We start from the raw sequence: 27,613 nt of genomic DNA, 5'->3' as shown, positions 1-27,613 counted from the left end.
CGTGATGTAGAGAGAGCTGGTTGGTGAGGGTGCTCAGAGGAGGACAGCTTGTGGGTCGCCATGCTCGCCGGCGGGAGCGAGGGCCGCCAGGCAGCGACGGAGGAGGTGGTGTAGCTTGCTGCGGCTGTAGCTAGAAGAAGAGCGGTAGGTCACCACGAGGTCAGGTCTTATATAGCGGAGGTAGGCATGGCTTAATAGTTGACCTCCGTCATGTAAGGCGGCGCTGGTTGACATAGACCACGAGGCATACACTGGGGAATTCGCGGGGTCGGCTACTCAGCGACAAGCGTTTGTAGGGGAGAAGTCCACTACAATATCTTTTCATCTACCAGTGCTGATCTGTGCAGCATCTCTGAATGGGGAGATAGAAATTTGGTTAAATTCACGAGTAATAAAACAGTATTTTTCAATTACACTTTCCAAAAATGTAATATCTCCAACCAATCACACTTCAGGATGCAATCATTCTGCCAAATTCTAAAATAGATATGCTAGGCCTCACCATTACTTCTGAAATGTCATGGGAGCCACACATCCATAACATTGCTAAAACTGCCCCCCAAAAGCTGGGAGTGCTGTACAGATGCCGTAGCTACTTCACTCCTGAGCAGTTGCTACAAGTTTATAAGCGATTCATTCGTCCTAACTTGGAGTACTGCTCTCATAGCTGGAGTGACTCCTCTTCTGTCCAACTGTTAAATAGGGTGGAATCAAAGGCATTTCGTCTTATTAGCTCTCCTCCTTAAGTTAATAATCTCTCTTCCCTTTCTCTTTGCTGCAATGTTGCTTCACTCTCTCCTTTGCAGGTACTTTAACAGCCTTGCCGGTGTAGCAGTTAGTAGTTTAAAATAGGGAAATAAATGATATCGTAATATGAATCGTAGAACAATTGATTAGTCTATTTTCTCTTTGTTAGGCTCACATACATACGTACACATAGGATATCTCGCACTAAGGATGGAGGTAAGAAGGGAAACTCACAATGGCGTTTTCTGTATATATATATTGTATGTACAGTGCAGTGCTAGGGAGTTGCTGTGTGGTGAGGAGCTTGTTGAGAGGTCTTGTTGGTTTGAGAGCGCTGAGTAGAATGACCTTCAAGGTTGTTGTTGTTGTTGAGATTGTCGGACCGTAGTCCGACACGGGCCTTTGCCTATAGGCGGCCCGTTTGGTGGTTCCGGCTGGAGTTCCTGGAGCAGCCAGACCGCATTTGTGATTGGAGGTTGTCCTACCTGCAGATATGAAAGGATACTGCAGGTTGCAAGTGTGAGCGGACCCCCGATCAGCGGACGCTTACCACCAACCCCCACTCTTGGACGTGGTCAGTTTCGGAGTGGCGCGCCCCCCGAACTGGGGTCCGCACTTGCTGGGAAAGGATACTTTCTAAGCTATCTGTGTGGTGGGTATCGTGTGATGACCCGGAGAAGGTGGTGAATGTGGTTTGTTTGGGCCTTTTGGGTTAAGGTGGCCGCTGGTGTTGTGTGTGCTTCTTGGAAGTTTTGTGGTTGAGGTGGAGGGAAGCACTGATTCGTGTTTTGGCAGCTGTGGGCTTATCTGATCTACAGATTTTGGCAAGGAGACCGGCTGTCACCTGCTTGACTCGTACTGCCAGGGCCGGTAGTTCAGTTTCCATTTGCAGATTGCAAATTCTGGTCCACATGGGTGCTCCGAGCATGGTCCTGAGAGCATTATTTTGGATAACTTCTAGCTTAGCTATCTGGTCTTCTCTCAGTCCAATGAGTGCTGGAGCACTGTAATCTACCAGCAATCTGATGGCGGCCGTGTAGTAGGCTTTGAGCACATGAATGTTCGCTCCTGCGGTTGTGCTGGTGAGCAACCTCATTATGTTGTGTTTGCTCTTCGTCCTGTGCCTGAGATACTCGAGTTGCGGCTTTAAAGTGAGTTTCTGGTCGAACCAGATTCCAAGACACTGGTGGGTGTTGGTCCAGACTACCAGCGTGTTTTGTATGGAGAGCATCTTGTCTGGTGTTTCTGTGCAGATGGCCATCGCTTTCGACTTGGCTGGATTTATCTTGAGTCCAAGTCTGTTGCACTCCTCTTCTATAAGTTGGAGTGCGTGTTGCTTGTTGGCTAGTCTGTTTGATCCTTTTACTATGAGCTGTAAGTCGTCTGCATAGCATAGGAGCTTGGCTGTTTGTCTGAAAGGAAGTTTGACAAGATTTTCCATCAGGACATTGAACAGCGTTGGACTGAGGATGCCTCCTTGTGGGGTACCGTTTTCATGGACCCTGTAGCTTGAGGTTGCTCCCTGAAAGCGTACTCTTGCTTCTCTCTGTGTGAGGTAGTTCTGGATCCACCGCAGCAACCTTCCTTTGACGTCTTTTTCAGCGAGCATCGTTATAATGGCCAGTGGATTTCCTAGTTCGAAGGCCTTCTCCAGGTCAAGGAAGACCACCAAAGCTGGTTTATTGTCCACTGTGCTGAGTATCTCGGCGATGTTGTTGCCTGTGCCGGTGTTCTCGGTGTAAGCAAAAATGTGAGAGTGTGGGCTGCCTACTTTCCACTTGAGTCGGTTGAGAGCCATTCTTTCTCCCGTCTTCGCTATGCAGCTGAGAAGGGAGATGGGTCTCGGTTTGTCTGGTTCTCTGGGCTTAGGAATGGGCTGTATATCTGCCTTCTTCCATTCCGGTGGAAGTCTTTGTGCTGTCCACGAAGCATTGATGACTTGCAGCAAAGCCTCGTGTCCGGCTTCTCCGGCATGGGAAAGCATGGAGTAGGTTATCCTGTCGGCCCGTGGTGCTGTGTCCTTGCTTCATTTTAGCGACTTCTGGAGTTCTTGTTGGTTGAAAGGTCTATCGGTGTCATCTTCACTGTTGCAGGTCTCTTCGATCATCTGGAGTCTGACCTGTCGCAGACGCCGTTGTGTCTCCCCCGCCTGCCTCGGGAGGTTTTTCGTTGCTGCTCGGTTAGAGAACAGTTTTGCAAGTCTCTCGGCTTCCTCTTCTGGGCTGTGATGGGTTGGTGGTAGTGGTGGTGTTGCCTTCCCAGATGCCCTTCGGATTTGGGCCCACATTTTGCCGAGGGAGGTGTGCTCGTTCAGTTCGGAGCACCACTTGAGCCAGCTTACATTTTTTATTTCTTCCTTCTCTACCCTGGTATCCTTAACTATGACTTGCAGGAGATGTCTGTTTGTTTCCGTGGGATGTCTCCTGCAGTTTCTTCGGGCCATGTTCACTCTGTGGTTGAGTTCTTTCACCCTGGGACAGTAGTACCAGTAATCCTTGTACTGTCTTGATGTGGGTTTTGTTTTTGGGATAGCCTCTTCTGCCGCTTGGTGAAACGCCTCGACCAATTGTTGGTGGAGGGTTGTCTCGTCCACGGGTGCTGCGCTTGCCGGCTGTGATTTTTCGCGCCACTTAGCCAGGTGTTTCTTTAAGAGTCCCCAGTCTGCCTTTTGGGTATTGTATCTCCATCTCGGCGGGGGTGGAGTGGGGAGTTTGTTCACCTTCAGTGTTGTTAGGGTGGCAAAGTGGTCGCTGGTCAGCGTGGGGTGTAGCTGCCAGGAGGCCGAAGGCTGTAGTGCACTGGAGACGAAGGTTAGATCTAGTCTTCCTCCCCTAATGTGGGTGGGCTCTACGGTGTTCAGGAGGCAGATCTCGGGTGTGTCTTGAAAGGTGGTGTATAGGTGTAGGCCGTCTTCATTTGTAGGGCTTACCGAGCTTAGGAAGGGATGATGTGCGTTGAAATCCCCTCCTATGAGTGTGGCGTGGTCAGCAGCTGAAGCGAATAATTGAGTCACCTCCAGTGAGCCCCTTGGGTTCTTGTAGATGTTGTGAACAGTTAATTCCCGTTCTTGGAGGGTTACTTTGACGGCCTGTGTCTCAATGTTTTCCCCACATGGAAATTGCTGCGTGACCTCGGAGGAGGGTATGCTTGACTTGACCAAGATCATACATCCTCTTGTTGACGCCTGCGTGAAATGCCTCCTGTATGTCTTGTAACCACTGAATTTGAAACAGTGGTGTTCTTATAGAAGTGTTTCTTGTAGCAGTATAATGTCGAGCTTGTCCTTGGCTGCTGCTTCTTGCAGGAGGTGTATCTTGTTTTTGATGGCCTGAGCATTCCATGTAAGGATGTTCAGGGTGCTGATGTTTTCCAACACTGTTTCATCGGGGACTTCTGGTGGTCCTCGATGGAAATGTTCAGGTCCGATTCCGACTGGATCAGGTTCATATCTTCTTGTTCTGTGGTGGTTTTTGCCTTCTGGGCCGTGGTTCGGTTCAGGGGAGTTGAAACGTCCAATTTCTTTCTGGGAGCTGTCGGTATCTTTGGTTCTCTGGTGGTCTTTTTCGGTGTAGAGGGTACCTCGGCTGTCACTCGTGTGGGAACCAGCGTGGCGTCCTCCACTGAGGTGGCTGGAGCTGTGGCGACTTGCCCGAGGACGCTCCCCATGAGTATTTGGAGCTGTGTAGGTTGGATCTTGTGGCCCACTAGTTCAGCTAGGCCTTCCGCGAAGGTTGTCAGTACCTTGGCTAGGTCTGATACGTGTATCATTCCATCTGGTGCCTTGGCGTGTGCTTGTTTTGTCTTTTTCGTGGTTGTCGTTGTCTGCTGCTTGGGTGGCTGAGGTGTGGCCGTAGTGAGGCCAGGAAACTGGGCTGCACTTTGGGTGTTGACCGGCTGAGGAGGTTGGCTTTGTTGTTTTGGCCTTTGGGTTCCACACACGAAGGTACTTGGTGGGGCTGGTGTGTAGGCGGTGGGGGCCGGTGTTGCTGCTGGTCGATTTGCCTGGACCCTCTTTGTCCTCTCGGAGCATCCAGGGTTCCAGGCGTGGTGTTTGTCCCCGCAGTTGGCACACTTGGGGGCAAATTTTTCTCCATTTTTCAACTTGGTGAGGCAGGAGTGTGTGCCTTGCTTCTGCACGCAGACTGCACAGATTTCCTTGTACGTGCACCTCGTCTGATGGTGCCCGTATTTCTGGCATCTGAAGCACCGCAGGGGCTCCGGGACGAAGGGCCTCACTTCGTAGATCCCCCAGGTTTTGAGGTCTATGGTGCTGGGGAGTGGACCGTAGTGCTTTATGAGCACTTGTTTTGTGGTGGCCGTCTTGTCGGACGGGGAGAGCATCTCTCGGCTTTTAGGATCTTCTGGTGGTTCTCCAGGGGTTCGAGGGGTAATTCCTTTGGGTACCGGAGGACTACCGACTTCATCAGTTTCTGGGCGGGGTCCAGCTTGGTTGATGCAACGGTGGTGGTGTTTTTCAGGTAAGTGTCAAGGGTGGTGGCGGAGTCCTTGTCTTTGGGGTGAATAATCATCTCCCCCTTTAGGTTGGGCCGCACTGAGAATTTGGCCAGTGGATTTAGTTTTTCGATCTCTGTGATGGCGGCATATGTCGTTTTCGTGTCCGTTCTCGAGATCCGGAATTTTGGCAGTGTCGTTGGGGGTGAGCTGGTGGTGGTGATGGGTGCCTTTTGGGCTGCTTGACGGCATTCGTTTCCCGAAAAAGCACGTCGGCGTTTTTTGTTTTCAACCTTCGTCCAGTTGTCGTCCTCAGTGGCGGTAACAGTGGTGGTGGAGTTGTTGGAGGCGGTGGCAGTGTTCTTGCTTTTCAGGGCTTCGTTGAAGGCGCGTAACTGGTCCGCTTTCTCTGTGCGGAGCCTGTCGTGGTTCTGATCTGTAAGTGTTCTGATGTGAGTTGGCGGTTCAATGGAGGTCGCTGTGGTTTTTTTTTTTTAGAGCCTACCTATTCCAGTTGAGTAAGTAGCAGAGGAATTTCAGCACTCCCCACAGGCAATGATGGCCGGGTGGTCGTAGAGTGGTTCCTGAGCATCTATCCCAGAGCCCCGTTGGGGAACCTACTTCCTAGTGTATGTGACTGCTCACTTATAGACATGAGCTAAGTGTGCCTATTGGGGAAGGATAAGGATTGTTACCCTCTTTCCAGGTGGACCCGCACGATCACGGTTTTCCTGGAAAGACTTGGCTGGGATGGGTTCTTGCTCCAACCCCCTTTCGTGTTCACAATCTCCTGGGAGGGAGGTGAACAGTTACAGGGGGGACCGCAGGACGAACACACTTTTGAGGGTGCAGGTCCCTAGGCCAGAGCGAATAAAAGGAAAAATAGCAGTAGAAGAAAAAGAGCTCAAACCACGTCGGGAATATCGCGCTATAGCTGCTCTCCAGCTAGAGTGTGGGTCACTCACACCACCAGCGGGGAGGGCAAGTTAATGCTCGATAAACCAAAAACGCTCGTGAGATGTTGTCGACGATGTCAGTGGTGGATGGTCCTGTCTGGGAAAATGGCCAACAATGGCAGCAGAGAGAGGGCGGTCTTCACAGTTCCGGGTCCAGCAGGAGGTCTTGTTGAGAGGTCTTCTTAGTTCAGGAGCGATGTGTGACCTTCAAGGTGAGGCTGGGGAGTATTTATATGCTTCTGCGGGATCAAGTTTGAGAGTGTGAAGTGAGCGGCGCTGCTGATTGGTTGAGGTGAAGGCAGTAACGGGCTAATCACCGCCCAGTCCCAGAGTGAGGCCCATCACATTCGGAACTCATCGCTGGTTGGCTGGTAAGCGGACGGCAAGTGATCAACCAGCAGTTGTAGGGGAGAGTATGCACTACAATACTCCCCCTCCCCTCCGAGCACTGCAGGAAATTTGTTGTCAGCAGGGTTGTATCCCACATGTGAGACATAACCATTCGGCCGCTACGGGTGACGACTCCGTCTAGTGGCAAAATCTGTGGGAGAATCAAAGGGAGAAGGAGGGTTGTAGATAAGAGAAGGTTGAACAGGCGAGGAATGTGGTGCTTCTCTCGCTGCAGGTGCAAAGTCCTCAGGGACGCCGGGTGGGGTGTCTGGGTCCGTAGGGCCGGATGCAGGATCCTCATCAGGAGCAGGGTCCACGTCAGGAGCAGTGTCCGTATCAGGAGCAGTAGGTACCTGAGGATGCAAAGAGGGTATCCAGAATTGTTGTGGACAAGGTGGTGCTGCAAGTGGCAACTGCGGGCAGACTGGTGCAGGCGTGGTTTGTTGGGGGTAATGCTGGGCTGGGGGCCCATCGAGTAATGTGGCCGGTTTCACTCGATCGATGCTGACAGTGTCGTGTCTGCCATTGTGAATGATTGTCAGGAACTTTACTGACCGTGCAAAAACCAGGAAAGGTCCGTCGTAGGGGCGTTGAAGTGGGTTGCGGTGAGCATCGTGCCTGACGAAGACATACTCGGCGTTGAGTAGGGCAGGAGGGATGTGTTCAGGGCGATGGGAAGGCTGGCATGGGGCAGTAGCCTTGAATGCAGAAACTGCTTGTCATAGTGTTTGCAGTAGGTCGTGATGGGCAGCAGAAGTGAAGTGGTCAAGGTCAGTAGTAAGTGAGAAGTCCCCGGGTAGGCGAAGGGGCTCGCCTAGGGTGAGATCTGCTGGGCTGCAGTCCATGTCCTCTGTGTGTGATGCGTGGATGCTAAGGGGCACTAAGGGTAGAGCATCCGTCCAGCTGTAGGGGTTGTACTGTGCCTTGATGGCGTCCTTCAGCTGCTGATGAAGGAGACCCTAAAGATCTTGTTTTGTAAATGCCTGGATGAACAAAAGGTCCCCAGTGAATGGAAAGTGGCTTATGCGAGTCCTATCATCAAGAAGGGGGATCGTCACTCCACGAACAACTAAAGACCGGTGAGCCTAACCAGCATAATATGTAAAGTACTTGAGAGTATTATCAGAGATGCTGCGATGGAACATCTACGAAAAACATTGTAAAGGATTGCCAACACGGTTTTATGCCATAACCAGGGCGCTCCTGCTTAACACAATTGCTCAAAGTTGTTATAGCCAGTTAACTATAGGCTCTGTCGAAGTTAACTAGGCTGGTATACTCGGAAACCATAAACTCGGAAACCATAATCTCTAGCCCACCTGGGTTGGTGCTGGAGGTTAGAACAGTGTCCTTTCTGGATGGGGGCCCACTCTAACTATCTCGAGGCAACACACGCACGAACACACACAGTCATAGTACGGCTGTATAGATGACATTATGTATAAATATTGTATAGGGCATTTTATACTCTGCATACGAACACAAAGAAAAAATACCATAGGTTGTAGTTACGAAAGTATGAATGGAAATAAACACTTCCAAACCACCCAGTGACTCCACACATCGTTTACAGCGCGTGTGGCCAGACCACGATGCTTCCCATCATTCGTATAACTAAATGAAAAATCGTGTTTAATTTAACTACATATTTCAAAAACATTAAATTACATGTGGATGAGTCACTCCTCATTTGACACACTTATAGTGTAATACTTTGACCATCCCACCTGGGCACATGGAGGCCCACGGCAACTCTCACGGGGCAACATACGCACGAACATACAAGTTATGATATGAACCCTTCCAGGCTTCACTATCATTATCATGTTATGTTCATCGTGCTCTGTATCTTGGTAACTAGTCATAGTATCAATACATGACAGTGTTATTAGTATAATATTGTAAATTTTACCCTACAGTTATTGTTGTAAATCATGGACAGGAAGGATACATAAATTGTAATATCAAGTGTATGGTTCGCTCAAAACCACCCCAAGTCAGACAATGCGTCACACAAAGTTACACTGTGTGTAATAATAATAATAATAATTAACGGTTTATTGAAAGAGCTTGGCAGCCAGAAGGCTGAAAATATACAGTTACATATTTGGGGAATGGGTTACGAGTTACAAATAATATACAAGTGACATAAGTGACACAAATAAGACATATAATAACTTAGATGGGGATCAGCTCAAACTACAGTTCATTTCAACATAGTGACAGTGTAGGGAGCAGTGTTTACTGGGAGTGAATACACTGATTTATTACATGTTATTGATAATTTTTACAATGGATGGGACTGGGCTGTTCTTATAGCGATCAGTTCGTGCACGTATGGGCTGGATGCGGTTGTGGTGTCGAACAGCAATTCTCGGACAGGGGATCTCAGGTGGTAGTAGGGGCCGGTGTCGGGGGTGGTGTAGAAGCTTCTTACCAAATTTGCAGATGAGGCCGTGGTGATGGTCAGTGAGAGTCGAAAGGGTCAGTGTGTTGAGCGCTTCTTGATATGTGGAGTAGGAAGGGGAGAGAATAATCTTGCATGCCCTCTTTTGCACTTTTTCTAGGTGTTTACGTTGTGTGGCATTTAGGGAGGAAGACCAGGTGGGGGAGGCATAGGTGAGCTTGGGAAGTATGAATGTTGTGTATACACTGAGGAGCTCGTGTGCGGGAACTCCGAGGGACTTGAGTCGGCGGAGGAGGTGGAGACGGAAACTGGAGGATTTGACAACTTCACTGACGTGTGGTTTCCAATTTAGTTTGTTGTCTATGGTGACGCCAAGGAGCTTCGTGGAATCTACAACCTGGAGTGTGTTCGGACCTAGGGTAATGGAAGGAGGTGGGACAATGTCGGAGGAGAGGTTGATGTGCATAACCATGGTCTTGGTATGGTTGATGGTGACATGGTTGTTGGTGGCCCAGTTTTGGAGACTGTTCAATAAATCCTGAAGGGCGGTATAGTTGGGAGCAGAATTGTTGACGCTGATCCCAATGGTGGAGTCGTCGACATATTTCCAGCGAGCAGGGGTTTCTCTTAGGGCATCATTGATGAGCATAAGGAAGCAGAGTGGTCCCATCTTGGTGCCTTGGGGGACGCCACAGGTGAGTGACTGAAAGGTGGAGACAGCCCCTCGGAAGCGTACAGCTTGGCGTCGGTCACTGAGGAAGTCTGTAAGCCATGGTATGAGACTTCTCCGAAGCCCGAGGTCAATAGCTTTGTTTATGATTATATTGTGGTCGACTAGGTCGAACGCTTTAGTGAAATCAATGAAGGCGACAGCTACAGACGTTTTTCGTTTCTCGAGATGGCGGTATATGTAATCGAGAAAGCTGACAAGACAGTGAGTGGTGGAGGAAGTTTTCATGTTGCCAAATTGCTGAGGGTCTACGACTCCTGCAATATCAGCATAAGCCCAGTCAAACACAAAACTTTCACAGATTAGGCTGGGTATTGGGGTGATTGCAATAGGTCGTAGCTGATTTAAGGATTGTGGGCTGGTTGACTTGGGCACTGGTGATACATAAGAGGTCTTCCAGTCAGCTGGGCATCTGGCTTGACTGAGAGAAGCATTGATGATGGAGCAGAGGGGTTTAGCAAGCTCCGGGGAGAACTCCTTGAATAGTTTCATTGGTAAGTCAATGGGGGTGGTAGAGCGTTTTAATTTTAGTTTGTCCAGGCGTTTTGCTACGTCAAATTCTTCTACTAAGTCAGTGGGAAGGGGGGCTGGTAGGTAAGCAGGGAGAGTGGTTGTGTCAAGCCGTGGGAGCGTCTGGCATATAGTAGCGAAATGGTTATTTGTTTGCTCAGCTGCGTCAACATTAGTGTGTGTGTGTGTGTGTGTGTGTGTGTGTGTGTGTGTGTGTGTGTGTGTGTGTGTGTGTGTGTGTGTGTGTGTGTGTGTGTGTGTGTGTGTGTGTGTGTGTGTGTGTGTGTGTGTGTGTGTGTGTGTGTGTGTGTGTGTGTGTGTGTGTGTGTGTGTGTGTGTGTGTGTGTGTGTGTGTGTGTGTGTGTGTGTGTGTGTGTGTGTGTGTGTGTGTGTGTGTGTGTGTGTGTGTGTGTGTGTGTGTGTGTGTGTGTGTGTGTGTGTGTGTGTGTTCTGTAACATTAAGCTTCATCCTTAGTAGGTAAGATGTTTCATAAAGAGGTTTCTCCCATTCGTCATTGTGAGCATCGTCCCAGAGCACATTGTTTCCATCAAAACCATGGTTCATCCTTATTTCCCTTCTTCCGTGTAACTATATCCATGTGGCTAAGTGCTTGCTTTTCATTTCTTTATTTACCAAAATAATGTGGATCAGTTACTCGTTATTTAAGACATACATGCACTTAGATTTTGGCGGCTCGTGAAAAATAAAATGGAGGGACTGCAAGCCTCACACCGAGTCCCCACCAAACAATAAGCATGGAATTTCAGAACAGTACAAGCAGGAACAAAGAATATACACGCCAGTTTAACATCAGTGTTTATCAGAAATGTGAATGGCTCTGTGGTTGTGACGAGGCAAATACTTTATTCTGCTTTCCATGCTTATTGTTTGGTGGGGACTCGGTGTGAGGCTTGCAGTCCCTCCATTTTATTTTTCACGAGCCGCCACTGAATTATTATTTAGAACATCAAGATTGTTTTGTAGGCATGACTATTGGTTAATTGAAACCCCAAAAATATTTTTCACATTTATTATGCATAAACATTGTAAGCATATCAATGTGATTATTGTAGTACATAACATATTTATGTCTGGACACATTCCCAAGAGTTATGCATATTAATGCATAGATTTTGTAATCATATTTACGTGAAGTGACATAAAACCACATAGTAAAATACCTGGACAAATTCCCGAGAGTTAGGAAACGAAGTCTATGTGGCCCCAACGAGGTCACACCAGAGAGCTAACTTCCCCGCCACCCCCTACAAGGCACCGTCGTGGGCGGAGATTTAATTCTTGACCACAGATTAATACCGTGTCCAACCTCCATCTGCTGCTATAATTTCATGCAATCTGGTGGGCATGGAATCTACCAGATTGCTGCAGATGTTCGGCCTCCTCCTTATTCCCTCCCACACATTATGTCCGTGTCTCCACACTGCCTCCCTCGTTTTCTCCTCAACATCCCATTCAACAACCAAATGCGCCCATAGATTTTCTATTGAAAACTCAATTTCCACCGAGTTGGAGGTACAGCCAAGGTCAGAGGCCTATAACCACAAAATCACTGCCACATGACAAAGCTTTTATTTAATTTTTTTTTAAGGAGTTGTGGTCATGCCTGTGATAAAGGCCAACCAGGGAGTGTTGTACACACTGTGATTTTAGGTAAACCAGTTCCTAGTGTCATCAGTGACCGCAGAAGAGACTATCAATAACTTAAAGTGAATACATATTGGCAATCAAGCTGGTAAGGACAACTGCCAGTCAATTCGTGTCATAGGTGCCACAGAGATTTTAAATTTTATTTTGTGTGCTTGCTCAAGGACTGAAACTGTGTTTATAATACACCACTCACAGGGAGATACAGTGTACACAGTGATAGTTCATAGTATCATCAGTGACCGCAGAAGTTGTAATTAACTTAAAGTGAGCGCTAACTAGCAAGCAAGCTGGAAAGGCACCGTGCCAGCTGAAACCAAGTCGTGTCATGGGTGCCACAGAGATTTTACATTCTATTTTGTTTGTGTGCTTTCTCAAGGACTGAAACTGTGCCAACAATACACCATTCACAGGGAGATACAGTGTACGCAGTCGCAGACGGCAACTCTATAGGCAACAGAGAGTAGCTAAGTACTGTTCTTTTTCTCTCTTTACTTTTTTAAATAGGTGTAGATCTATACACAGTCTGCACCCCCTTCCCCCCCACCCCCACAACAACAACAACCATGAGTTTGATATGTGATTACTGCAGGGAGACGTCGCATATGGAGGATATAGGCCTGACTAATGCAACGTTTAGGAAGTTACTAACTGCCGTAAAGCATGATGGCTGTTGCTGGTATTGTCCTGGCTGCATAGTCAAGGTGAATGAAGCGATTGCAAGCCATAAGGGAACGAGTTCTCTAGGGACGAAAATAGATGAAGCTGGAGCCCTGCTGGTTGACAAACTGGAGCAAGTTGGGAAAGAGATCCTTGCTAAGACTGAGGAAGTAACCGATAGAATGGAGGTGATTGCTAAGAGGAGTTATGCTGACGTATTAGGAGGGCCACAGGAGGGGGCGGAGAGTAATGCAGGATCAGTACAGGTTCTACAACAGCTTGGGACTTTGAAGAAGTGTGTCGAAGAAATGAAAATTAACGGACCTACTGTTAGGGGAGAGGAGGAACACCAGGAACGTCTCCAGTGCAGGAACAATGTAATAGTTTTGGAGACATCCAATACGAAACAACCTTGTAAAAGATTGCCAACACGGTTTTATGCCGGGGCGCTCCTGCTTAACACAATGCTCAAGGTATTGGATATTTGGACCCATATTCTGGAACAGGGTGGTAATATCGACAATATTTACCTAGATTTTGCCGAGGCTTTCGACAGTGTACCCCATGAAAGGCTGAAAAACAAACTGGAAGGGTACGGAATTCAGGGAAATGTCCTTGCATGGATAGAAGACTTTCTACATGACCGCAAGCAGTGTGTGGTGATTAAAGGCGCGAAATCGTCATCCTTACCTGTCACAAGTGGGGTACCACAGGGCAGTGTATTGGGCCCGCTTTTGTTTGTTTGTTTCATAAACGACATACCTGACGTTGTACACTCCTCCATACAAATGTTTGCCGATGACGCCAAGTTATTTCGAGAAATTAAGAACCAAGCGGACTGTGAAGAGCTGCAGAAGGACCTCTGTGGGCTCCAAGAATGGTCGAAGAAATGGCTGCTGAGATTTAATGTAACGAAGTGTAAGAGGATGCACCTGGGGCGTACCAACGGTAAGGAGGCGTATCATATGTCCCAACGGGATGAAGAAACTGCACTAGTTGAGACTGTGTGTGAGAAGGACCTAGGTGTGTATGTTAACAATGAGCTGAAGTTCTCGGGCCATTGTGAGAAGAAGGTAAATCAAGCAAATAAATTATTGGGTCTTATAAGAAGGTCGTTCAGATATCTAGACGGTCCGTCCCTTGTAATGATCTTCAGGAGTGAAGTGCTTCCCCATTTGGAGTAATGTCACCCCATCTGGTCCCCGTGATATGCTAGGGACTGTCAGTTGGTTGAAAATGTTCAAAGGAGGGCCACCAGACTGGTGCCTGCACTTCGGCACCTCAGCTACCCTGAGAGATTGGAGCGCCTGAACTTGCCAAGCTTATACTACAGACGGGCAAGGGAAGACCTAGTTGAGGTGTATAAGCATCTCAGGGGGCACTACTCAGTTGAGTGTCCTTACTTGGAGCTGGCGGACGCTCGCCCCACAAGGGGTCACAGCTCAAGATTGAGGAAGCCGCAAGTCCAGAAAACCGTGAGGGCAAACTTTTTCGGAGTGAGGGTTGTAAACTCTTGGAACAATCTACCAGAGAGTGTTGTGACGGCACCGAGTGTGAGCTCTTTCAAGAGAAGACTTGACCAACACTGGAGCGGGTTCAGGTACATTCAGGAGCCGGTGCATGCCCAGTATTTGCCAACAGTGCGTGACAGAGACGTGACCGATCGCCCGGGCGGCTAGCGAGCCGATCTTTTGGTGAAGAATATAAATGAAAAGAGACGTGACCGATCGCCCAAGCGGCTAACAAGCCGATCAGTGGCGAAGAGGATAAAAGGAAAAAAGGTTTGGTCTTGGAGATTTTGAGTTTGACAGAAACTTTTCAGGAGATTAATGAATTTCTTAAATAGACAACTGACACTAACTAAACTACAAACATCAGATTCTCTGATGTTTGGGCATCAAAATAATCTAACTTCAGTAGCACTTGGAAACTCATGGCTATCCCCAAGGACAATATAAGGATATGCCACTCGTACTGACAGACTTGACACTCACTCACTCACTTGGCAAGTTTTACCAACAATAAAGACAGTTGAAGCTTTCAACATCACTCTCAATGGCTCTTGAATGTTATAACTGCAATCAGATATATCTAAGTTGCCTCAACATATGCAACCACAGTTGCAATTTCAAATTCTGTGTCGTTATACTAAGGAATAACAAAGTCTCGGGTGCATTCTAAGATTGAAAGAAAACGAAGAACTCAGGCGTCCTGAATAGATGAGAAAACGGACTGCTCGGACGGGGGACTCAAATAAAGAAATCATAGCTACATGTTTTGTGGGCTATTGAGCGTAATATGAATCGTCTGATTTTACGTTAACTGACGTGTACGACCGTGGTCATTACACAGGCACCAGTCTGGTGGCCCTCCTTTGAACATCTGCAACCAACTGACAGTCCCTAGCATATCTCGGGGACCAGGTGGAGTGACAGGACTCCAGATGAGGAAGCACTTCACTCCTGAAGATCGTTACGAGAGACGGACCGTCTAGATATCTGAACGACTTTCTTATCAGACCCAATAATTTATTTGCCTGATTTACCTCCTTCTCGCAATGGCCCGAGAACTTCAGTTCATTGTCAACATACACACCTAGATCCTTCTCACATGCAGTCTCAAATAGTGCAGTTTCTTCATCCCGTTGGGACATATACGCCTCCTTACCGTTGGTACGCCCCAGGTGCATCCTCTTACACTTCGTGACATTGAATCTCAGCAGCCATTTCTTCGACCATTCTTGGAGCTCACAGAGATCCTTCTGCAGTTCTTCACAGTCCGCTTGGTTCTTGATTTCCCGAAATAACTTGACGCTATCGGCAAACATTTGTATGGAGGAGTGTACAACGTCAGGCATGTCATTTATGAAACAAACAAACAACAGCGGGCCCAATACACTGCCCTGTGGTACCCCAATTGTGACAGGTAAGGATGACGATTTCGTACCATTAATCACCACACACTGCTTGCGGTCATGTAGAAAGTCTTTTATCCACGCCAGGACATTTCCCCGAATTCCGTACCCTTCCAGTTTGATTTTCAGCCTTTGGTGGGGTACACTGTCGAAAGCCTTGGCAAAATCTAGGTATATATTGTCGATATTAGCACCCCGTTCCAGAATATGGGTCCAAATATCCAATCCTTGAGCAATTGTGTTAAGCAGGAGCATAAAATCGTGTTGGCAATCCTTTACAAGGTTGTTTCGTAGTAGATGTTCCATCGCAGCATCTCTGATAATACTCTCAAGTACTTTACATATTATGCTGGTCAGGCTCACCGGTGTATAGTTGTTCGTGGAGTGACGATCGCCCTTCTTGAAGATAGGACTCACACGTGCCACTTTCCATTTACTGGGGACCTTTTGTTCATCCAGGCATTTACAAACAGGATCTTCAGGGACTCGGCAAGTTCGTTGCATAACTCTCTTAGCACTCTAGGATGCACCATGTCAGGGCCGGGACTCTTATGGACCTTTAGCTTTGACAGTTTATTTCTAATACCCCCTTCTATGAACACAATGTGGGTCAGTGCTGTGTCGAACCGTCTGACCTCAAACGCAGGAAGGTTAATTGCATTCTCTCTTGTGAACACCGAGGAAAATAAGCTGTTCAATGCCTCAGTTTTATGCTGGTCATATGCTTAACTACCATCTTCAAGCCTCAGGTCTGATTCTCCTACTCGCGTTTTTAATTTTGCCTTTGCATAGCTGTAAAACGCTGTCCCCTTAATATTGCTAGGATGGTCTTTCATTTTATATATTATGATATTGCTTTTGTCTCTACATGTATTTATTTTGATGTCTTGCATTTTCTATACTAAGTAACTGAATAAGCAGTCCATCATCTGCCCTATTGCTACACATCCAACAATATGGGCGTCTTTTTCCTTCTATACGATAAGTGGATTTGCTAATGAATGTACTGTATTATCTGTATATATGAAAAGATTTAAGGACCAAAAATATTAGCGGAAATTTGTGAGTTATAGCGACTTGTAATAACTCAGAGTTGGCAACAGTTTGTGTTTGTTTATACTGGTATTGTGTTGGCACCACACCTGAGAACTGACGAGTTAGTATTCTTACCAACATTTTTAATGTTTTTTTTTTAAAGGTAACTGCAGAAATAAAGCCTGAAGCTATGAGACGAAAGGCAAGTGCTTTAGATTAGTTATTTTTAATCAGGGCTAATTTGGAGGACTTGACAGCTGCTTCCCATCCGTCTCAGTAACAGTAAGTTCGCCCATGACAGGTGTTAAGTTACGCCAGGTTAGGTAGTTAATATATAGGACTGGTATTTTTGTAATGGTGCACACAACTTTCCTACCCTAAATATATTATCATATTCGAAAAAACGTCTAATTTTAAGATAATTTTCTTCTATTACATTACCGTCTCAAACGTATAACAACGGAGAGAACGCATGCCAAATCTTTCTCTATTTTCTTCTATTAGTCTTCTGCCATTATCACCTACCCAACCTCCCACTTAGTGTGTTTCCTTCATAAATCGTCATGATCATGCATTCCCGTACACGTCGTGCGGTCAATCAAAAGTTTTTATTTTTTTTGTCACCAATTAAAATGAATTGTGGCTTAATTTGTGGTATTTTTGCCCAATGAGATTCGATTGTAATTTTGGGTCTCGTATATCGAAATTCAAATTCATTTCCTACCATGGAAGTCTGCAATGGGTGTCACTTCAGTTTTTCTGGTGTTATTTGATGAGTTTCGAACGAATTTGATATTCAATTCAGCTAGAAATCAATAGTTTTTGAGATTCCCCCCCACCCTACCCATCAATCTTAACGAAAATGTATATTTTTTTTAGTAAATCACATAATAAAAAAACAACAAACCAACAAAACCAAATCTAACCCAACACTATTTTTCTGATAAAACTCTGCAGTTAACGTAAAATAATCTCTATCACAATGTCGGCACAGCTCTTTCCACCGGGTCCGACTAATTACCCAAATGTACCCAAATGTAGTCGCAATGAAGTCAAATAATGGTCCTAGATGAATAAATCGGACTGTCAATCACTTCTCGACTAGTATTTGGTGTCACAGTCACAAAAAATTGGTAAACTTAATTTAATCTGAGTTAATAGATCGAGTGCATGTACCTAACCTAACCTCGACAAGTATTTGGTGTCACGAAGTCACAAAAAATTGGTAAACTTTATTTAATCTGAGTTAATAGATTAAGTGCATGTACCTAACCTAACCTAATCTAATCTAACCTAACCTGACACAACATAACTCAGATTAAATTAAGTTTACCAATTTTCTTTGACTTTATGACACCAAATAATAATCGAGAAGTGATTCGCAGCCCGAATTACTCTTGTACGACCATCATTTGACTTCATTGCGGCTACATTTGGCTACATTTGGGTACATTTGGGTAATTCCTCGCTCCGTCGGTACATGCACGCTATCTATTAACTCAGATTAAAGTAAGTTTTCCAATTTTTTGTGACTTTCTGACACCAAATACTAGTCGAGAAGTGATTAGCAGTCCGATTTGCTCATGTAGGACCATTATTTGACTTCATTGCGGCTATATTTGGGTACATTTGGGTAATTAGTCGGACCGCTTTCTTTCTTTCCACCTGTTCAGCCATACAGTATCTGGTTATTCTGGTACTGAAAAATCAAATCTCCGCTCCCAACACACCCACGCATTGTTTATTGGCTATGACAAAAAACTCTTGCCCAATTATAAGTCTTCTATCGCTATAGCCAGTAAGAAACACCACCCCCTGCACATGTGCTGTAGACGCTTAAGAAGCCAACACGAAGGTAAGGAGCATTGGGTGATGGGTGATCAAACCTCCTCTGTGAGACGTAAACAACAAATGGCGACACTTGTGACTGACCAAATCCAATAATATTGAAAAATTAATATCTCGGTTATCCTTAATATCCGACGGAAATATCACAGAAGAAAAAGGTCTTAGAATTGTCTAAACATTACGTACTAAAAAAATATTAATAACAGCAAGAGAAATACCGATGCAAGATCGAAAATTCACCCCCAAAAACGGACAAGCTATAGCATTTTTTAGATCTCATGGTGTTATCCCGACCTCAGTAATGTGTCCTAAGTGTAAGAACGAGTGTAAATATCAAGATCAACTTAGTTGGCATGAACCAGGCCAATAAGGTAAGAAATAAGTGATTCCATCATATGGGGACAGTAAGTTAGGTCAGGTTAGGTTAGGTTTAAGTGTTTTTCTAGTGTTTTTTGGTGTATTTTTCGGAAAATTCCGGCTTTGGGAATGATTTTCCAAGAGGTACATTTTCTGGAAAATTCTGAAAAAATTTCCCAGTACCTGGAAAATTCCGGGGATGGGTGATTTTTTTCCGGGTTTGAAAGATGATAATCAGGCACATTTTATGGAAATTCCAGGAAAATTTTTCCATTTCCCGAAAATTTCTGGAACTTCCGAGAACATTTTTCCGTTACTTGGAAAATTCCGGGGATCAGGATTATTTTTCCGACTATGAGAGAGCCGTCTCATTACCCGGAAATCTCTCATTCCCGTAAGTGCTCTACACCAATTGTTGCGGCTAAAGGAGATATCACTGTACCAAAGTATGGGTGGAGTTCTGCTGTCCATCAGTGTCTTCCCCTTCAGCAGTGCTGGTAGGTCACATTTGTCTCTTTATTTCCTCTCACCCTCCCCACAATTAGTCATATAAAAATTCCAAAGCCACCACTGGAAAGCTTATACAATTCCACTTCTATACCTATGATAATGTCTTGGTAGGTTTGTGAGAAAATACACTCTATCTGAGATATGATGTTGGGATCACAAATACAGGAAGTTATTTAATTTTATTTATTTATTTTTTTAGTGAAAAACTAGTTTTATTCTCGAGCCAAAAAAATTTCTTCTGCGATCAATTGGCTGCAGAATGAAGATGAACTGACCTCACGTGGGTGGTTCCACATAACTTTTGCTGTGGTCACATAAACTTACTTTCACTTTTATCCTCTTCGCCACTGATCGGCTTGTTAGCCGCTTGGGCGATCGGTCACGTCTCTTCATTTATATTCTTCACCAAAAGATCGGCTCGCTAGCCGCCCGGGCGATCGGTCACGTCTCTGTCATGCACTGTTGGCAAATACTGGGCATGCACCGGCTCCTGAATGCACCTGAACCCGCTCCAGTGTTGGTCAAGTCTTCTCTTGAAAGAGCTCACACTCGGTGCCGTCACAACACTCTCTGGTAGATTGTTCCAAGAGTTTACAACCCTCACTCCGAAAAGTTTGCCCTCACGGTTTTTTGGACTTGCGGCTTCTTCAATCTTGAGCTGTGACCCCCTTGTGGGGCGAGCGTCCGCCAGCTCCAAGTAAGGACACTCAACTGAGTAGTGCCCCCTGAGATGCTTATACACCTCAACTAGGTCCCCCCTTGCCCGTCCGTAGTATAAGCTAGGCAAGTTCAGGCGCTCCAATCTCTCAGGGTAGCTGAGGTGCCGAAGTGCAGGCACCAGTCTGGTGGCCCTCCTTTGAACATTTTCAACCAACTGACAGTCCCTAGCATATCTCGGGGACCAGATGGGGTGACAGTACTCCAGACGGGGAAGCACTTCACTCCTGAAGATCGTTACGAGGGACGGACCGTCTAGATATCTGAACTACCTTCTTATAAGACTTATTGTGTGTTCAAGAGGGCTAATATCATTTAATGCACAGAGAAAATGTTTTACATGCAAGTAGAGTACTGCACAGTACTGTATGTGGTCGTTTTAATATGATGCAGTAACTAGCTCATAATTTGCTTATTAGAGAATTTCTACATTTACCATTAAATGTGAAGCACTGCAGGGTGATGGTGTGTGCTCCAATTAATGTTTTCCTTTTTATTATTTATAGCAAGTGATTAAACACAATCTTTTTACCAACCTAAAACTGTGTCAGTCACAATTAACTAATATATTTTTGCAGTCATGCTGTAGATGTTTAAAATATTATACTACAGCTCACAGTATCTCCTTGAAAATGCTATAGGTATTAATTTACATTGTTTTTATTTGCAGAAATGGCTGGGACTAGCATACTCACAAGTTGCACCTTGGAATGGGTTCAAGATAAGGGTTTGTGCTCACCAGCAACAGTGACTGCCTTAACTAATTTAGGATACAAACAACTCACCACTATCCAGCTACATGCTTTTCCACAGTTATTGGCCAAATCCAATACTTTCCTTCATGCCCGTACAGGGTCTGGTAAAACATTAGCATTTTTGATACCCACCATAGAGAGATTAAGAGCCATGGGATTCAAAAAGTCACATGGTGAGTGAGACTTGCTCTAGAATCCTTATAGTGTAAATGTGATATACCAAATATGGATTACATGTTACCTACATACCGTACTGTATTCATATCCATATACTGTACTGTACTATACTTTTTATAATTGGTGCTTTGATATATTCCATAACAGGTGTTGGAGCACTTATAATCACCCCTACAAGAGAATTGGCACAGCAAATAGCACTCGTCTTGAAACCTCTTGCAAATGCACATGGATTTTCATCTCTGACACTAATTGGAGGAACAAAATTGACTGGTGTGGATTTGAAAAATGGTAAAAAATATTGTTTACATAATTTTTAATGAATGAATCCTATTTTACTACAGGCACACCCAGATCTGTGAAAGGGAGGGTTGTGTTCCTGAAAAACCTTTTGTAAATCGAAGAATATTTTCCCATAGACTTTCAGTTATAAAATTTGAGATATGTTGTTAAGGAAAAAACTTTCCCAAAACATTTTTAATTGCTTCAAACCATGTTTTTAATGAATATTTGTTGTGTACTCAATGATTTCAGTATTGCCTCCATATACCAAAGTAATTGGTGAGCAGCCAGTTAGGTATGGAGAGATGGTATAAAATTAATTCCAAAAATTTGTCCGACACGTACTAACCTTTTGTTTGGTAAGTAATATCTCCATTAGCCAGAATCCCTTTTCACCGGAACTCTCCAATAATTGGAATTGAAATTTGCTAAGAATTTTTACGGAAAAATTCTCAATTCCGGGTGCATTTTCTGAACATTCTAAGGAAAAATCTGGAAAATCGAAAAAAAAATATTTCTGGGTCTGGGAATAAATTTTCAGAGCATGGGTGAATGGGTGGCCTCGCTGTTTGGATCACTGCTGCCATTGTAGAAGGTTGTTCCATCGCTAGCTGTTGTTTTGTGTACAATTTGTGTTGTGCAGTTCTGTACATTATTGTACCAGAAAATTAATCAGCCAAGAATACAGTGTTAAAGCAGCGTTAATAACATAAAAAGTGATTACAGTTACGTATACTATGCTGTACATCAGTAAGTGGGAAACACTGGAGCACTTTATCTTTCATCTTTATTCAAGACATCTTCAGGTCAGAAGTCCCACTAATCCACCACCCCTACATTGGGTGACCTGATATTGCATCAGGTCAGGTCAATAACATGACCCACTAATCTCCCACCCAACCTCCATCGCAAGTGTTAAGATGTGATTACAGTTAAGTATTACAGTCAGCTGAGTGAACAGGATCTGTTGGTGAGTATAGTATATACAGTATAGTAGTACAGTAGAATACATTATTTTGTTAACAGTATGAACAATATTGTACGTGTACAGCAGAGTGGTGTTTGCATTAATAAATACAGCTCCTGCGAGATGTGCTATATAAATTCATGGAAAATACCATTTGTCTTTGCTGTAACACTCAGAACCATTCATGCCTGTATCATATACATATAGATCTTTTGTTTTTAAAATATATTTATTGAGCCAAACTTTTTGATAAAGTATTCAGAATTATTGGGGTAAAAAAAATGGTGTGTCTAACTTAATTAGAACTGATTTTATTGACTCCGGTATCAACATTTCTCTTTATTTTATATTTCTATTTTTATTTTTATTTTTTTTATGAATGAATGGAATCCCCATCATATCATGTAAAAAAAAAATTGTTTTAGGATATCATATTGGAAACGTCTCAAAGATATTTTATGCAGGATTATTATATATAGTATCAAATTCATCTCTCTTACCCAATTAGAAGTTTAGATCAAATGCTGTGAGGAAGGGAGGGAGAGGGGGAAGGGTCCATTGGTGGGTAAATGTGACCCCCCCCTTCTCCCGCAAATGGTCAACTCTCATTCATTGTTTGTCAGCAACTCCTGCCTCATGAACCAATAATCTCCCACCCAACCTCTATTGTATGTGTTAAGAGGTGATTACAGTTATGTGTTACAGTCAGCTGAGTGAAGTGTCTGTTTACTGTAGGGCTGAGGCTAAAGATGGCAGGATCTGCTGGTGAGTACAGTAAGGCGTCCTCACTTAACGTCGGGGTTATGTTCCTGAAAATCCGACATTATGTGAAACAACGCTAAGCAGATAAATTTTCCCCATAAAAAATAAATAATATACGGGAGTTACGTTACGTTCCTGAGCCTCCCTTTGCCCCATGAAAAAAGTTACATATGCAGAAAATCATTTCCATTTTTATAGAAAATAGTACATAGAACTACAGTACTAAGTTTGTATTGGTACTCACCAATGGGCGGAGGTGGTAGAGCGAGTGTGTGGTCGGTAGTGGAGCGAAGGAGGAGGATGGTGGGAGAGGAGGGGGGTGGTGAGTCACTGAGACTCTGTGGCTGCCTCCTCCTCCTCCTGCTCTGACTGGGGTTCCTCTGCTGCTGGTTGCTCCTCCTCCGTTGTTGTTTCCTCCTCCTCGGCTGCCGGCTGTTGTGAAGAAGCTCCTTCTGCCGTCCCGCGACGAAAAAATTAATCCAGTGTTGACTGCTTGGTGCTTCTCACCTTCTTCTCCTTATAGATCTCGGTGTAGCAACTTAGACTGTCCTCAATTCTGTGTTGTACCTTTGAGCTAAGTTCTCTGTTTGGGTCGTCATCTAGAAGCATTTGCATTGCTTGCTGGAACTTATTCAACGATTCTGCCAACCTCTTTGAAATTAGCGTTCGTTGAGGTTCTTCTTAATTGTCATCGTCTTCAACGGGACTGTGTTCTGTCAATTGTTGCAGATCATCGTTTGTGAGCTTTTCTGTATGGGATGCCAGGATTTCCTCAATATCCTCTGATTCCAGCTCATCAAAGCCTTCCTGTCTAGCCAAGCTGAGGATATCCCTATTCACAGCTGGGACTAAATTCGTGAATCCCGTAAAACTGTTGATGCACTCGGGCCACAGTGTACGCCACACACCATTCAGGCAACTTTCTGAAACCTCTTGCCAATGTTGTCAATTGCATGAAGAATGTTGAAGCCGCGCCAATATTCTCGGATCGTTGGTTATTTTCTCCATCTGTAGCCTTGAGCAGCTGGGCCATGGTACGGCATAAATAATACACCTTGAATGCGGTGATGATGCCTTGGTCCATAGGCTGCATCAGTGCTGTCGTGTTGAGAGGCAGGAATACAACTGTTACACTGTCATGCAAGTTGTCGAGATTGGGAGGATGAGCTGGAGCATTGTCAAAGATCAGAAGATTTTTGAAGTTAAGGTTCTCCTTGGCATAGTATTCCTTCAGTGCAGGGACGGCGTACACGTTTAACCACTGGCTAAATATGGCGCCGGTTATCCATGCCTTTTTGTTTGCCTTGTAAATGACAGGAAGGTGATCCTTAGAGTAACCTTTCAGGGCCCGTGGGTTGGCAGTGCGAGAAATCTGCATAGGCTTAAGCTTGAAGTTGCCGGCAGCGTTCGCGCCAAGCAGCAGCGTCAAGCGGTCTTTTACTGCTTTAAAACCTGGCGCTCTTTTTCCTCCTTGGAGATATAGGTCCTCTCAGGCATCCTCTTCCAAAAGAGACCAGTCTCATCCACATTGAAGACTTGTTTTGGTGAGTAGCCTCCTTGCTGGATAATGTATTTGAATTCTGGTGGGAATGTCTGGGCAGCAACCTTATCTGATCTAGCAGCTTCACCAGTCATCTTAATATTGTGGTATTGTGGAAGTTATAACAATGCTTAAATCATTGAAACCATCCTCGGCTGGCCGTAAAGGTCTCTTCCTTCGATCCTTCTCCCTCTTCTGCCTTATGTTGCCAAACAAGGATCTGGCCTTATGCTGGATAACCATAAGGCTCACAGGGGCATTGCGTTGATTCTGGTCCTCCATCCACATGGCCAGCATCTTTTCCACCTTCTCTACCACAGTGCTTCTAGTACGAGTCGTCTGCTAGGACAAACGCACTCAGAGAAGAACCACTTCCAGTACTAACCTTGATCTTGTCAGCGTTGGTCCAGATAGTACGCACCATTGTGGGGGTTAGACCAAGCACAGCGGCTATGTCCACAGCACATTCCCCTTTTTCAAATCAGGTTAATACATCCATTTTCGTAGCAAGAGTAATGGTCTTACCCTGCCTATTCACTACACTAGCATCAGTAGCACTTGATGGGTGCTTGGAAGCCGTTTCGAATGGTTAGAGTGCAGTTTTAGAGCAAAAATACTTTAGCTCGCACGAATGATGTGAAGTCTTAACAGAGACTGGCTTGGCGTCGTTTGGGGATGCTGTGACGTTCTGCAAGTGAGGGCAGCGCGCCGAGTCGAGAGAGTGTAGCACGGCCGTAAGTCGAAAATGCGAAAATAATACATAGAAATTCAAAAATGAAATACAGTACCGTAAAGGTAATCAATAATGAAAAATGAATAAAGTGTTACTGTGCACTTACCTTTAATGTAGTCAGCTGAATGCACACGGGGCCTCAATAATTTTTTAATTAAGCGTGGAGACAGGGTTGGAAAAAATCATGATTTTTTAAAAAAAAATAAAAAAAATCGATTTATTTGATTTAAATCAGATTTTTTTATTTAAATATTTATTTTTTTATTTTTTTATTAATCTCATCAAAATAGTATTTTTAAACCATAAAAACAATATTTTTCAACCAAAGCTTATTCAGGATAATAAACAGAAAATTGGCATTAGATATTTATACAGTAGATGTACCAATGGAATTTAACACAATAATATTCTTTTGTAAAATAAAAGAAAACTGGTAACATATCTTACATTTGAGTGCACAAATCCAAACGTAATAATGAAATTTAATGTAAATGCTCTTATTGGATTACAGTGTTTCAAAAATTAATAACTTAACTTCTTCAAGTCAACAGAATAATATTCTCATTTTGTAAAAAAAATAATACTGGTAACAAGTTTATTTTCTTTTACATTTGTAGGATTATAGTGTAGGGTATTAAGAATTACCGGTAGTAACTTCAAGTCAACACAATATTCTCATTCTGTAAACAACAAAAATAGTTCAAAACATTTAAATTAGCTTAGTTGAACATTGAAATGCTTTTGTACTGTGACAAGCTTAGATGCCTTTTCCTGTCCTAGGCGATTTCTTACCTTTGAGTGTACAAATCCTTATGTGGAAAAAATTCTCTAAACCCCTGTTGATGATGCAACAGCTGTAAATAATTGCCTAGGAACATCCATTACATTTTCTGTCATATCATTGTCAAAATACTGCCACCAAGCAAGGGGTGAGAGAGATTTTACAACATCTTTACCAAAATAGACCTCTTTAAATGGTGCACTTCTTCCATGGAAGGACATTAATGTTGAAAGGAAATGTGGAAGAGACTCGCACACATACTGTTCTGCAATGTCTCGCTGCTCAGGAGTCAGATGTCTGCCCTGATACCTTGGATCTATCACATTAGCTAGAAAATGGGCAGGTGTCAATGCTACTTTGATTCTTTTTTCAAAATTATCCATATCATTCTTATCTGTTAAATACTCCTTAATATCAGTTTTCAGTTTTACCCAGATTTCTACAGCATCACTTAATAGGGTATGTTCTCTCTGGACACAGTCCAATGCCACAGCAACAGGCTTAAGTCTCTCTAAATAGTCTTCTGCAGTTCTTTTTAATGCCTTATCATTAACTTTCCTCTCAATGTCTTCACTATTTTCTTTGCACACTTTGACAAGGGTCTCCCAGTTCTTTAAATAAGATTCAATAGAATCTGTCACTGTGTTCCATCGTGTGTCTGATGGCATTACTAGCATTGTTCCTCCTGCTCTTCTATACAAAGATCCTGGGATGTGATGATTTCTGAAGTACTTAATGATTTCAGTAATGTGCTCCTTAATGTTCTTGATTTGCAGGTCTTGTGAAAGCAAATTTAACAGGTGTGCAGAATAACTGTATGTTATAATGGATTTATCTTGTCCGAATTCACTTCTCATTTTTGCCATATTAGCAGCATAATCTGTTACACCGCTTCTTACTGTTCATCCAAATTTGTCTTCACACTTTTTTGTAACACATTCATGCTAATTTCTACAGATATTCAGCTGTGTGTCTTGATTCTGTGTCTATAGAGTCAACAAAATAAATACGGTTGTCCGCTGTTAAAGTTATACATACTATAGGCTCATTATGGACATTACTCCATCCATCCATGGCCATGCAAACTGTTTTCCCACTAAGTTCTTCTGAATAATTCTTAATCACTGAATCGTAGGCTTGATCCAAAAGAGACCCTCCAATTTGATGTCTATTAGGTGGAACATATGCTGGTCTTAGCATTTTAATCATCTTGATAAACTCTTCTTGCTCCACTGTTCAGAAGGGGGAATTTGTTGCATATATATAATTAGCAACTTGCTGATCCAAAGTGACTTTTTCAGACTTAGTAGTTTTAATCACAAAACCAGTTATGCTTCTTTGTTCCATAGAACTATCCCTCTTATCTCTCTTAAATGGTGAGGGAGAAGGAGCATCTGATATATCTTTACCTAGAGATGATAATGATGAAGCTTTTGAAAGTGAGGTGCTTGGATGAGGTGATGAGAAAACAGTTATTAGTAAAAAAATCATTTTGATTTAAATCATGATTTTTTTACTCTGATTTAAATCGATTTAAATCATGTGATTTAAATCATTTGATTTAAATCATAACAACCCTGCGTGGAGACTACATTAATTGGATGAAGCAGAGGAGGAGACAGAGCTGGGTGGGTCATCAAGTTCGTTTTCTTCAGACAGGCTAACATACTTGTTTGTTGAAGGTATTGGATCATCTTAGGGAGTGAAAAGGCAGCAG

General features: G+C 44.1%; 1 protein-coding gene across 4 annotated transcripts in view; it reads left to right on the top strand.

The window, feature by feature from the left end:
- Positions 1-27,613, top strand: part of LOC121872727 (ATP-dependent RNA helicase has-1-like) — a 163,108-nt gene that overhangs the window by 5,663 nt on the left and 129,832 nt on the right. For 2 of the 4 annotated variants that reach the window (XM_042375745.1, XM_042375742.1), the window contains exons 1-3: positions 16,513-16,588; positions 20,570-20,827; positions 20,979-21,122. In XM_042375745.1, coding sequence (XP_042231679.1) covers positions 20,572-20,827; positions 20,979-21,122 — 400 coding nt within the window. In that variant the 5' untranslated portion in view covers positions 16,513-16,588; positions 20,570-20,571. Of the gene's footprint in view, positions 1-16,512; positions 16,589-16,630; positions 16,750-20,569; positions 20,828-20,978; positions 21,123-27,613 lie in introns of those variants that run through there. The other 2 variants (XM_042375743.1, XM_042375744.1) reach the window with 2 other exon arrangements.

This window comes from Homarus americanus, unplaced genomic scaffold (genome assembly GCF_018991925.1).
Source record: "Homarus americanus isolate GMGI-L3 unplaced genomic scaffold, GMGI_Hamer_2.0 scaffold39155, whole genome shotgun sequence".
NCBI lineage: Eukaryota > Metazoa > Arthropoda > Malacostraca > Decapoda > Nephropidae > Homarus > Homarus americanus.
Note: the sequence above shows the minus strand (reverse complement) of the source record. Positions and strands in the feature narration are given on the sequence as shown.